A 14,151-nucleotide genomic window follows, 5' to 3' on the forward strand; every position below is an offset into this window, starting at 1 on the left:
TATAAAACCAGGGAGATAATGCTGAGCCTTTGTAAGACGCTAGTCAGGCCGCACTTGGAGAATTGTCTACAGTTTGGGGCCCCGTATCTCAGAAAGGATGTGTTGTCTTTGGAGAGAGTCCAGAGGAGGTTTACGAGGATGATTCGGAGAATGAAGGGGTTTACATATGAGGCGTGTTTGGCAGCTTTGGATCTGTAATCACTGGAATTTAGAAGAGTGCGGAGGGATCTCAGTGAGACCTACCAAATATTGAAAGGACTAGATAAGGTGGATGTGGAAAGGATGTTTCCAGTGGTGAGGGTATCCAGAACTACAGGACACAGCCTCAGAATTGGTGGGCAACCCTTTAAAACAGAGATAAAGAGATTTTTTTTATCTGGAGGGCAGTAATTCTGTGGAATTCTCTGCCACAGACTGTGGTGGAGACCAAGTCTGTGGGTATATTTAAGCTGGAAGTTGATTGTTTCCTGATTGGTCAGGGCATCAAAGGATATGGCAAGAAGGCAAGTGTATGGGATTGAGTGGGATCCGGGATCAGCCATGATGTAATGACGGAGCAGACTCGATGGGCTGAATAGCCTAAATCTGCTCCTATGTCTTATGGCTTCTCTGATCTTTCAGCAATAATTTTCCTAGATCCACTGTGTAAGCTCATTTATTTGGTCCAGAAAGATGAAATAATAACAAGCCCTATTAATTTCTGAGCTACAGATGGAGGCCAATCCAAAAAATAGTATGAAGTGATAACACTTTAGAAGGTTGAAATTGAATACAGGGTTAATGGCAGGTTTCCTGGCAGTGTGGAGGAATAGAAGGATCTTGGGGTCCAAGTTCATAGATCCCGTAGAGTGGCAGCACAAGCTGTTAAGATAGTTCAGAAGGTGTATGTTCTGGTCTCCTTGACTAGTTGGGAGATTGAATTCAAGCAGTAATCTTGCAGCTGTATAAAACCAGTTAAACCACAATTGGAGTATTGTTCAATCCTGGTTGCCTCATTACACAATAACTTTTGAGAGGCTGCAGAAGAGATTTACTACGATGATGCCTGGATTAGAGAACATATCTTATGAAGATAGGTTGAGTGAGCTTGGAATTTTCTCTTGAGTGATGGCAAATGAAAGATAACTTGATAGAAGTGTATAAGATCATAAGAGGTAATAATAGAGTGGACAGCTAATTCCTTTTTCCCAGAGTGAAAATGGCTGATGCCAGAGGGCATAATTTTAAGATGTTGAAAGTAACGGAGGAATGTTGGAGTATGTTTTTACATAGTGGCAGGTATGTGGAACACCCTGCTGGGGGTGGCTTTAGAGGCAGGTACATTAGGGCCATTTAAGAGACTCTTAGATCGGCAAATGGATGAGAGAATACGTGAGAGGGAAGAGTTAGATTGATCTTAAGTAGGTTAAAAGGTGGAACATTGTGGGCTGAAGGCCTGTAATGCGCTGTACTGCTCTGTGTTATGTGTACTATTATTTGGCTTTAATCTTGTGTCTTGCAGCTCTCTACCTGTTGTATGCCAGGCTGGAGGAGGAGTACGGGTTAGCCCGACACGCCATGGCTGTGTACGAGCGAGCAACTAAGGCAGTGGAGCTGTTGGAGCAATACGAGATGTACAACATTTACATTAAAAGAGCAGCTGAAATTTATGGAGTTACTCACACACGGGGCATTTATGAGAAGGCAATTGAGGTACAGCAAGCTTCCAATTAAGTTTAATTTATTTTGAGAGGATTTGCAGTCTTGATCCCATCACACAGTCAAATGTCTGTTCTCTGCTTTGGTTCTTGAACTGCTACAAGAAGCTTGAGTTGAAACAAAACTCCTAATTTACTGTCACAGATATGGAAGAGTACGTGAAGTCCTCCAGATAGAACACTGTGGAAGTATTTCTTGCTGAAACCTTAATAACTGATTTGTACAGAATGTACAGCATAGTGGAACTATGTGGAGAACTTACAATGGTTTAGATTAGAACTAGGAATTAAGTTTTATTCCAAATGCTAAATAAGTTCGTCTTTGTATCAATGATGAGCTGGCCCCGGAAAAGGTCCTTTGGTTGTTCACAAGAATTCTCACTGGAATGAAAGTCTTAAGCTATGAGGAATTTGTTGTCTGTGGGCCTGAACAGTCTGAACAGTAGGTTGGGGTGTGACACCAACTGGATACTGAAAGCCCTGGATAGAATGGACATGGAGAGGATGTATCCATCAGTGGGAGAATCTAGGATCCCAGGCTCAGCCTCAGAATCATCCCTTCAGAACAGAGATGAGGAGGAATTTTTTTAGCCAGAGGGTGGTGAATCTGTGGATTTATTGCTGCATATTGCTGTGGAAGCCAAGACATTGGGTGTTTAAGACAAAAATTAATAGGTTCTTGATTGGTAAGGAGATTAAGGGTTGCAGGGAAAAGATGTGAGTTTTTTTTAAATCAGTAATGATTGATTTGTGAAGCAGACTCAATGAATCAAATGGCCTTGTTCTTCTCCCATACCGTATGGCCTGATCATATGGTTGGCAATAGGAAACAGTTTTGGGGAGCAATGGGACATCTGGTACTGTGACACTATTACAACTTGGGACTTCAGAGTACAACTCCGGCACCATCTGTAAGAAGTTTGTACGTTTTCCCCATGAACTGTGTGGATTTCCTCTGGGTACTCCAATTTCCTCTCACAGTTCAAAGACATACTAATAAGTAGGTGAATTGGTCATTGAACATTGACCTGTGATTAGGCTGGGGTTAAGTAAGTGTGATGCTGGGCAGTGCAGCTTTTTGGGCCAAAAGAGCCTTTTCTACACTGTATCTCAAAATAACTAAATAAAATCTGGCTGTTGCAAGCAGAAAGCCCTGAACTCACTTGCGCCTCCTTTGATATTTGAAACACAATTCTGCTTAAACCTTATCATTACATGTTCCGTCCATTCTAACCCTTGGTATTGTGTACCCAACTTTCCACTGGTGCAAAGTTTAGTGTCATGTACATAGTTTATTGTCATCTACACATGTACGTGCATACACAGGTGCAATGAAAAGCTACCTGCAGCAGTATCACAGGCAAAGCATCACATAAGCAGCATTCACAAGAAAAACCAGCATAAATTATATGTTAGTTTTAAAATAAAGAACGCAATTTCAGAATTGTTTAGTGTCACTTCATGTACACAAGTGTAAAGGAGGATGAAATAATTGTCACTCTGAATCCGATGCAGCACAAAAAAAGGTGAAGAACACAATAACAATAAACACAATAGATATAAATTAGTAAGATAGGTTATATACCTAGATAGAATTCCATAAAGGGACACTAGGTTGCACATAAGGTTACCAACGAAATAATAAAGTAATGGTGGAATTAGTGAGCGGTGGTGTTGTTGAGCCTTACTGCTTGGGGAAAGTAATTCATTTTGAGTCTCCTCTATCCATGGCCTCCTGTACTGTCCATTCCCATTCTGATATGTCTATCCATGGCCTCCTCTACAGTCAAATTGAATCCAAACTCAGGTTGGAGGAACAACATCTTATATACCGGCTGGGTAGCCTCCAACCTGATGGCATGAACATTGACTTCTCTAACTTCCGTTAATGTCCCTCCTCCCCTTCTTACCCCATCCATGACATACTTAGTTGTTTACCTGTTCTCCATCTCCTTCTGGTGCTCCCCCCCCCCCTTTCTTTCTCCCGAGGCCTCCTGTCCCATGATCCTTTCCCTTCTCCAGCTATGTATCACTTTCGCCAATCATCTTTCCAGCTCTTAGCTTCATCCCACCCCCTCCGGTCTTCTCCTATCATTTCACATTTCCCCCATCCCCCACTACTTTCAAATCTCTTACTATCTTTCCTTTTGGTTAGTCCTGACGAAGGGTTTCGGCCCAAAACGTCGACAGTACTTCTCCTATAGATGCTGCCTGGCCTGCTGTGTTCCACCAGCATTTTGTGTGTGTTGTTGTTTGATTTTGAGTCTGGTGTGGATGCAACTGAGCCTCCTGATGGAAGTTGGTCTGTGAGCAGGGTGTATGAGATCTTTATCATGTTACTGGCCCTCTTCCGGCATTTCTGTTTAAATGTCCGTGATGGTGGGTAGGCTGGTGCCAGTGATACGTTGGGCAATTTTGGATATCCGTCACAGTCTTCCTCTCCACCACAGTGCATTTTCCACATGAGGTAGTGAATCAACTTGTCAGCTTTCTACTGCAGATCTGCAGTATGGACGTGCAAAACCTAGCTCTCTTCATCCTCCTCAGAAAGTGGAGATATTAGTGAGCTTTCCTGACTGTGTAGGATGTGTTCTGTGACCATGAGAGGTTGTGTAAGATTTGCACAAGCAGGAGTTTGAAACTGCTTGCAGTTTTCACTGCTGTGCTGCAGATGTAAAGTGGAGTGTAACTGGTATGAGTTCTGCTGAAGTTGTTAACCTTTTCCTTTGTCCTGCTGAGGAAGAGGTTATTTGCCTTGCACCAGGCCTCGAGCTCTTCTACCTCCTAGGTAGGCCACCTCATCATTATTGGTGATGAGCCCCACCATGGTTGTGTTATTGGCGAAATTAGAGATGCAGTTGCTTAGGTGTTCAGCTGAGCAAATTGTACAACAATAGGCTCAGCACATAGCCCTGGGGGGCACCCATGTTGAGTATGATGGGGAAGAAGGAGCTGTCATAGATCCTGACTATCTGAGGTCTATTGGTTAGGAAGTCCAACGACCAGCTGTTCAGTGGTGCTAGAAAGTATGTGCTCTATTTCTGCATAAGTATGTCCTAAAATGTGAGCAGATCTGCATAGAAGTACTAAAACTAGATAGAGAACCCAATTAAATAAATAACACAAAAAAAACTTTATACTTGTTCATTTATTTATTGAGAAAAATGATCCAATATTACATGAATTTGTTGGAAAAAGTATGTGAACCTCTGCTTTCAGTAACTGGCGTGACCCCCTTGGACAGCACTAACTTCAACCACATGTTTCCGGTAACTGTTGATCAATACTGCACATTGGCTTGGAGGAATTTTGTGTCATTCCTCCATACAAATCTGCTTCAACTCTGGGATGTTGGTGGGCTTCCTTGCATGAGCTGCTTGTTTCGGGTGCTTCCACAACACTTCAATAGGATTGTCAGGACTTCAACTTGGCCATTCCAAAACACAATTTCCCTTCTTTTTAAACCATTCTGTCGTTGATTTACTCTTGACTTTTGGATCATTGTCTTGTTATATTATCCAACTTCAATGGAACTTCAGCTGACGAACCACTATCCTAACATTTTCCTGTAAAATGTCTTGATACAATTTTGAATTCATTGTTCCCTCAATGATTGCAAGCTGTTCAGGCTCCGAGGCAGCAAAACAGCCCCACACCATGATGCTCCTTTCACCTTTGGCTTCCTCTGTGGTGTCCGTACATGAACACCTTTTTTGTTCGGTGTTTTTCTTATAGTGGACACATGAACAGAGATGTTAGCAAGTTCTGGAGATTTTTGCAGGTCTTTTGCTGTTATCCTTGGTATCTTTTTCACCTTCTTTAACATTCCACTTGTGCTCTTGGTGTGATCTTTGCAGGATGCCTACTCCTAGGGAGAGTAGCAACTGAGTTTCCTCCATTTGTGCACAATTTCTTTTACATTTGACTGATGAACACACAGGTCTTTAGAAATGCTTTTGTAGACTTTTCCAGCTTCATGCATCTCTACAATTCTTCTAAGGTCCTCTGAAAGTTGTTTTGATCAAGGCATGGTCCAATCTCATCTCACTGATTGGAACACCTTATTCCAAATAGCTTTTGTAGAAGGAATCACCCCAAAAGTTCACATACTTTTTCCAACAAATATGTGTAATATTGGATCATTTTCCTCAACAAATAAATGAACAAGTATAATGTTTTTTGTGTTATTATTTGATTGGGTTCTCTTTATCTAGTTTCTGGACTTCCGTGAAGATCTGATCACATTTTAAGTGATATTTATGCAGAAACAGAGAAAATTTCACAGGGTTCACAAACTTTCTAGCACCACTGTAGACCAAGGATTAGGAGTCCGTTCACTAAGGTCTGTGGGACAATAATGCTGAATGTCGAAGTGAAATTCAGAAACAGCATTTTGATATAAGTGGCCTTGTTTTTCAGATGTGTCAGGGCCAGGTGCATGACAGATGCTATGGCATCTGTTGTAGAGTGGTTTTGTTGATATATTGGTGAGTATCCAATGGACAGGGATGGTGTCTTTGATATCAGCTGTTTTAAGCACTTTCTGATGATTGGCATCAGTGCCACAGTGCAGTAGTCATTTCGTTGTGAATGTGTGGAGTCCTTTGGTGCAGGAATTTTGGTGGCTGATTTGACGCAAGTGGGGACAGCAGCCTGGGTAAGTGAAGTGTTGAAGGAATCAGTGAATTGGTAAGCACACTCACTGAGTACTCAGCCTAGAATATTGTCTGGGTCGGCTGCTTTATGGGTATCGCTCTCTGCAAAGTCCTTCTCATGTCTGCTGCTGTTACAGTGACCTGGTAGGGGTGTAGCTTTCGTGGCCGGTGTTGTGTTGCATGCTGCAAAGTATGCATAAAAGTTGTTTGTTGCTTCAGGGAGAGAGGCATCACTGGTACATCGATGATGTTTTTCTTTGCGTAGTCCATAAGGCCTTTCATGCGCCAGGGATCGTTATCAGAGAAGCGATCCTGAATTTTTTTGTGCATGGGCGTCCTTTGCTGTCTTGATCCTAAGGTTTCTCGTGACTGCTTTGAAAGCTGTTCTGTCAACAAATTTGAAAGCAGCATCCTGAGCTTATAGGGAGTGCAATTCCGTGTTCAGCCAAGGTTTCTGGTTCTGGGCCGTGAGATGACCATTCTTGAGGTAGCAATGTCATCTATGCATTTACTGAGGCATATTCCTCAAGGTCTGTGTCTTCTCTTTCTGTGGTGGCCTCCTTGAACATCTGCCAGTTGGTCCTTTTAAAACAGACCTGGAGCACAGTGATTACTTCATTAGGCCATGCAATGATGATCCTCTTGACTGGTTTCTCTATTTTCAGCAACAGTCAGTATGCTGGGGTTAATGTTATGGAGATGTGGTCAGAGAAACCTAGACGAGGGTGTGGCAAACCTTTATAAGTACCCTTTCTGTTTATATAAACATTGTTTTCAAACAGAAAGAAGTTTTTAAAGAAAAAACATTAAAGGTTAGCTTTTATTTGACACGTCTGTATCAAAGCATACAGTGGAATCTGTTGTTCTGCATCAATCAAAACAGCGAGGATTGTGATGGGGTAGCCCACAAGTATCGCCACAGTTCTGGTGCCAACCTACTATGCCCAGAACTCACTAACTCTTACTGTAAGGCTTTGAAATGTGAGAGGAAACCAGAGCTCCCAGTGGAAACCCTTGCAGTCACTGGAAGAACGTACGGACTTCTTACAGACAGCAGTAGGAATTGAATGGCAACTGGCACTTTAATGGCATTACTCTAACCACTACTCTACCGAGCCATTTTTAGTAGCAAGTGGTCATAATGTTGCTATACTGAAATAGTGATTGGGGTGTGCAGGGTGCTTCAAGAACAGAATGGTTGAAGGGAAATGTTTTTGAACCTGGTGGTGTTGGACTTCAGGTCTGTACGTCCTGCCCGATGATAGCTGTGAGACGATGGAGTAGGCCTCCTCCCACTAAAAGTAATGATTTTGAAATTGTTATTGTAAAACTGTATTTGCAAATATTTGTTTTGTTACAGGTGCTGCCAGATGAGCACGCCCGAGACATGTGCCTGCGATTCGCTGATATGGAATGTAAGCTGGGAGAAATCGATCGGGCAAGATCCATTTACTCCTACTGCTCTCAGCTGTGTGATCCAAGGGTAGGACTCCTGGTTCTTGTCTGGCCTGTTGATAGTTCTGTATTTAATCCACAATACTTTATTATCTTGTACTTTAAGAAATTAAGGGTATCTAAGGATGCAGAATTAGTGCAGCAAAGTGGTGCTATGATAAACAGGAAAAGACCCATAAGCTGTCTGCATTGAACCAGATGCTGCATTAATGTAATTCACTTCCACCTGTAAATGACTCATACCTGTTCATACCCTCCTTGTTAATCTAACAACCTCTTGAAAAATGGAGGGACATGTCAGTGGAAAGGTTTGAACTGATCTTAGAGTAGGTTAAAGGGTCTGCACAACATCGTGACCTCTACTGTGGGCCTGTACTGTGCTCTAAGGTTCTGTTTTCTGTGTTAAGCACAACTTATTGTATCTGCTGTGGCCACTGCCCTTGGCAGCCCATTTTAGGCACCAATGATTTTTTGTTCTGCAAATCTCTTTAATCTTATCCCCCTTTCACCTTAACTGCAGGTCCCCTAGTGGTTAACATTTCTAACCTGACCACAACTCCCTTAGGACATATTGTGTTCAGTTCTGGTCACCTCATTATAGGAAGGATATAGAAGCTTTAGAGAGAGTACAGAGGTGATTTGCCAGGATGCTGCTTGGATTGGAGAGCATAGCTTTTGAGAATAGATTGAGCAAGCTGGGGGGGGGGGGGGTGGCATTTGATAGAAGTGTATAATAATCTAGCCAATAATATTAAAAAGGACACCAAAAGTTTCCTCAGATACATAAAGTGTAAAAGAGAGGTGAGAGTGGATATCGAACTACACAGAAACAATACTGGAGAGGTAGTAATGGGGCATAATGAAATGGTGGATGAACTAAATAAATATTTTGCATCAGTTTTCACTGTGAAAGAAACTAGCAGTATGGTGAAAGTCCCAGGTAGCAGGGAGCAAGAAGTGTGTGAATCTACCATAATTAGAGAGAAGGTTCTTGGGAAACTGAAAGGGCTGGAAGTAGAAAAGTCACCTGGACCTGGTGTACACCCCAGAGTTCTGAAAGAGCTGGCTAAAGAGATGGTGGCCGCATTGGTTCCAGAAGATTGGAAAATTACAAATATCCATTCTTCAAGAAGGGAAATTATAGGCCGGTCAGTCTGACCTCAGTGGTTGGGAAGATGTTGGAGTTGATTATTAAGGAGAAGTCAGGGTATGTGGAGGCACATGATAAAATAGGCCATGGCCAGCATGGTTTCCTCAAAGGAAAACCTTGCCTGAAAAATCTGTTGGAATTCTTTGAAGAAATAACAAGCAGGGTAGACAAAAGATTATCAGTTGATTTTGTGTACTTGGATTTTCAGAAGGCCTTTGACAAGGTGCCACACACAAGGCTGTTTAACAAGCTACGAGCCCATGGTATTACGTAAAGATTCTAGCATGGATGAAGCAGTCATGCACTTTGGTAGAAGAAATGAAAGGGCTGACTATTTTCTAAATGGAGAGAAAATACAGAAAAAAATTGAGGTGCAAAGGATTTCCTAAAGGTTAATTTGCAGGTTGAGTCTGTGGTGAGGAGGGCAAATGTAATATTAACATTCATTTCAAGTGGACGTGAATATGAAAGCAGGGATGTAATGTTGAGACTTTATAAAGCAGTGCTGAGGCCTCACTTGGAGTATTCTATGCAGGTTTGGGCCCCCTGTCTTATAAAGGATGTGCTGAAACTGGAGAGAGTTCAAAGGGGTTTCATGAAGCTAATTCCAGGATTGAATAGCTTGTCATATGAAGAGTGCTTGATGGCTGTGGGCCTGTGCTCACTAGAATTCAGAAGAATGAGGGGTGACCTCATTGAAACCTATTGAATGTTAAAAGGTCTTGATAGAGTGGATGTGGAGATGATGTTTCTTACGGTGGGAGAGTTTAAGACCAAAAGACACAGCTGTAGAATAGAGAGGCGTACTTTTAGAATGGAGATAAGGCAGATGCAATGGGTTGAATGGCTGAGTTCTCCTATATTTTACAGTTTCATGGTCTTGTAAGATAATAAAGATATAGATTGAACAGCCAGAAACTATTTTCCAGAGCAGAAATGATTAATACTAGGGGCATAATTTTAGGGTGATTGGAAGAAAGTGTAGGGAGGATGTCAGAGGTTTTTTTTTAACATCGGAGAGACTTACATAGACAGATGGATGATAGAAAAATGAAAGGCTTTGTGAGGGGGAAGGTTTAAATTGATAGAGTAGGTTAAAAGGTCAACATTATATCATGGGCCAAAGGGCCTGTACTGTGCTGCACTGCTCTTTGTTCCATACGATATGACTATCAACCCTAAATAATTATTAATGTTTAACTTTATTTGTGGCATGTACTTTGAAGCAGTGAAATGCACCATTTGTGTGAACGACCGACATGGTCCAAGGATGTGTTGAGTTAGTCTGCAAAGTGTCCTTCCAGTGCCAACATTAGCATGCCCACATCTACTAACCCAAATGTCTTCGGAATGTCATCAAATCGGCATCCGTTAGTCTTGAGAGACCATGGATTTGCGCCTTGGAAAGTTTCCAGGGCGCAGGCCTGGGCAGGGTTGTATGGGAGACCGGCAGTTGCCCATGCTGCAAGCCTTCCCCTCTCCACACCACCGATGTTGTCCAAGGGAAGGGCAAGGTGTTGCACTGGTGTCGCAGAGCAAGTGCCTTGCTCAAGGACACAACATGCTGCCTTAGCTGAGGCTCGAACTAGCGTCCTTCAGATCTCTATACCAATGCCTTAACCACTTGGCCACGCGCCAACATGCATCAAATAGAGCACAGAAAAATAGTGTAGCAGATGAACAAGCCTTTCAGCCTACACTATCTGTGCCTAACGCAATGGCCAAATTACATTAAGTGTTTTTGCCTGCACATGATCTATATCCCTCCAATCCCAGTATGTTCATGTCTATCTTTTAACAGCCTTTTAAACACCACTGCCTCAGCACCCACCATTCTCTATGTTTTTAAAAGAAATTGCCCCATACATTTCCTTAAACTTTCCCCTCTCACCTTAAATGCATGTCCTTTAGTTTTTGACAGTTTGACTTTGGGAAGAAGACCATATGAGAAGGGAGCACAAGTAGGCCATTTGCTCCATTGTGTCTGTTCTGCCATTCAATCATGGCTGATATATTATCCCAGTCAACCCCATTCTCCTGCCTTCTACCCTAACTTTGGCACCCTTACCAACCAGCAGCCTATCAACCTCGGATGTAAATGTACCCTATGACTTGCCTCCACAGCATGTGTGGCAGTGCATTCCACAGATTCACCACACTCCTCCTCATCTCTGCTCTAAAGGCTTGATTATTTACCCTAACTAGCCCTCATAATTTTATGAACTTTTATCAGGTTCCCTGTCGGCCTACAACCCTCTGAAGAAAACAGTCTAGGTTTATCCAACATCTCCTTGTAGCTCATACCCACCAGTCTGTCAAGATGAAGCATCTTGACCTGAGATACTGATTGTTTACTCCCCTCCATCAATGCTGCCTAAGTTCCGCCAGCATTTTCATGTGTTGCTCGAGGTTGCCAGCATCTTGTTTATCATTTTGGCGAACCTCTTCTGCACTCTCTCCAAAGCATCCATGTCCCGTCAGTAATGGGGATTTGCCCAGTAATGTATTTCCTATGTTCCTGTCTAATTCTAGATAACACCATCATTCTGGCAGACCTGGAAGGAATTTGAAATCCGGCACGGAAATGAGGACACAATTCGGGAGATGTTGCGGATTAAGCGTAGTGTGCAGGCCACGTACAACACCCAGGTCAATTTTATGTCCTCACAGATGCTGAAAGCCTCCACCAATGCAACAGGCACAGGTAAGCTGCACTGGTGAGGGTCAGTATTAGCTCCAGAGTTCATTTGGTTGTCGTAGAGTTTTACAGCACAGAAACAGGCCCTTCGGTCTACTGGTCTGTGCCGAACTGTGTGTTTGGAGATGCAGTGTGGAATGAGCAGCACTGCCCTGCAACCCACCTATTTAACACCAGCCTAGTCACAGGGCAATCTACAGTGACCAGTTAACTCATTAACTGGTACTTCTCTGGAACTCGTTTAGCGATACAGTGCGGAGGCGGTCCTTCTGGCCCTTCAAACCACAGTGTCCCAGCAACAAGCCCAATTAATCCTTGGGACAATTTACAATGACCAGTGAACTTACCTGGTATGCCTTTGGACTGTGGGAGGAGACAAGACACCCAAGGAAAACCCACGCTTCAACTGAACCCCTTCTACTGCTTGTCTCCACCCTCTGGGAATCTCCTGTGTGTAAGGTCTGGTTTTTGTCAGCTGCATAGTCCTCTGTGGCTTTTGATTACTTTTATTGAAAAGTCTGTGCAATTGAAGTGGTCATATCCAGGTTCTGAAGGTATTACCTTCTGCCATTGCTCTGGATCTTGTCAGTACATTTGCTTTTATGTTTGATTTTTGCAAGCTGTAGAGCAAGAGTCCTGTGTTGATGGGTATTAGATTTTATACGGTAGCCAAGTGATGAAAGTGCCCACAGACAGAGAGTTGAATTGGGCGTTACTGCTATTTGATTCAGAGACTGCGTGATTTATGGTTAATACTAGACACTGAAAGGCCTCATTGGAGTGGACAGGGAGAGAATGTTTTCATTCTTAAGAGTCTGAGAGCGCAGCCTCGGAACAAAGGGGCATTCCTTCAGAACAGAGATGAGGAGGAGTTTCTGCAGCCAGAGGGTGGTGGATCAGTGGAATCCGTTGCCATAGAGGATCGCGAAGCACAAGTCGTTGGGTGAATTTAAGGCAGAACTTTTATTGGTTCTTGTTTGCTAAGGGGGTTCAAGGAAGTTGGGAAAATGGGGTTAAAATAAAATCAGCTATGGCACAGCAGACTGGATGGGCCAGATGGTTTCACGTGACTTCAGACTCACAATGTAGTGAACTCTTAACTGGCTCCTCAGTTCAGTGAGAGTTACGGAGAAACAATAAATACTGGTACCTAGGGATGGACCATAAATACCAGCAATGTCCACATCACATGAAACAGATTAGTACAAAAGTTTCCCCTTCAGGAGGAATCTGTGTTCCTCCTGAAATCATGGAAGCGTTGGCACAGTGTAATCACCGTTTCTTGATTTATATCTAACAATGCTTTGTCATTCTTGGATGAGATTCATTCAGAACCATGTCCCTTCACCCAGATCTTTTAATTAACATAGACCTACCCATCTTGAGTTTCAGTGTTGGCCAGAGGTTGTCCCAGAGAGCAAGTCTGGCCATGACTTCACCAATGCGCTGCAGCCTGATGTTTTATTTTGAAAGCTGTGACTCATTAGGAACAAGCTGGGAATAATATAATAAGCCTCACTCTATGAAATTGTGTAGAACTTTCTGGCAACAATTCTCTCCTGTGTTCTGAAACGCTGAAATTTTTTTTAAAAAACTGATGTGAAACAGTCGGTTTTGTAATGCTTAAAACTTGAAGGATTCTGTAAAATCCCAAGTTACTTGCCAAATAGGATTTCAGTGTACCTTTGGTGAAAGTTACATTTGAGCAAAATAGTTTGAATATTGAAAGGCCTAGACAGAGTGGATGTGGAGAAGATGTTTCCTATAGTGGGGGAGTCTAGGACCAGTGGGTACAACCTCAGGAAGAAGAACATACTGTACCTTTAGAAAAGACATGAGAGGGAATTTCTTAGCCAGATGATGGTGACTCTGCAATTCATTGCCACATCTGGCTGAGGTGGGCAAGTCATTGGGTTCATGATGTCACAGGTTACGGAGATGGGGAAGAAAGGAGAAAGGGATTTAGAGGGATGAAACAGGGAAAAGAAAATAAATGGCTATCCTCCTCCTCTGCCATTTTGGATGTAGCACTGCAGTTCAATAGCTTCACGATTCTCTGCAAAGACAAGGCAGCTGAGTCTTTTAAAGGCACAAAAGGACAATTGTGCCAGTGTCCAAGAAGAGCAGGGTGAAGTATACATTATGATTAACTCATTGTGGTGCACAAAACTGGCAGTTCTACCTCAGCCCTGCTCATTTGACCTGAAACATGTAATGGTCAAATGTCATCCATTTTATCTACCAAGGGAGTTTTCTATCATCATCCTGGTAGCAGTGTACATTCCACTTCAGGCCAATGTCAGGCAGGCACCTGAGGAACTAGCAACATAATCAGGCATGAAACTGCACACCCTGACATCTTTCCTGTCATTGTGGATGATGGCTTGATGTCTCTGAACAACTATCACCGATATATCAGCTATGTAACCAGAGAAGCCAACGCATTTGACACATCAGAAATGCTTACTGTGCCATCTCATGGAAGTCCAATCATCT

The 14,151-nt window shown here is 42.8% G+C and overlaps 1 protein-coding gene across 1 annotated transcript in view; it reads left to right on the forward strand.

Moving 5' to 3' along the window:
* Positions 1-14,151, forward strand: part of xab2 (XPA binding protein 2) — an 86,586-nt gene that overhangs the window by 65,799 nt on the left and 6,636 nt on the right. The window contains exons 14-16 of the mRNA XM_059991916.1: positions 1,502-1,692; positions 7,713-7,835; positions 11,490-11,661. Coding sequence (XP_059847899.1) covers positions 1,502-1,692; positions 7,713-7,835; positions 11,490-11,661 — 486 coding nt within the window. The remainder of the gene's footprint in view (positions 1-1,501; positions 1,693-7,712; positions 7,836-11,489; positions 11,662-14,151) is intronic.

The sequence above is a fragment of the Hypanus sabinus genome, chromosome 16 (genome assembly GCF_030144855.1).
Source record: "Hypanus sabinus isolate sHypSab1 chromosome 16, sHypSab1.hap1, whole genome shotgun sequence".
NCBI lineage: Eukaryota > Metazoa > Chordata > Chondrichthyes > Myliobatiformes > Dasyatidae > Hypanus > Hypanus sabinus.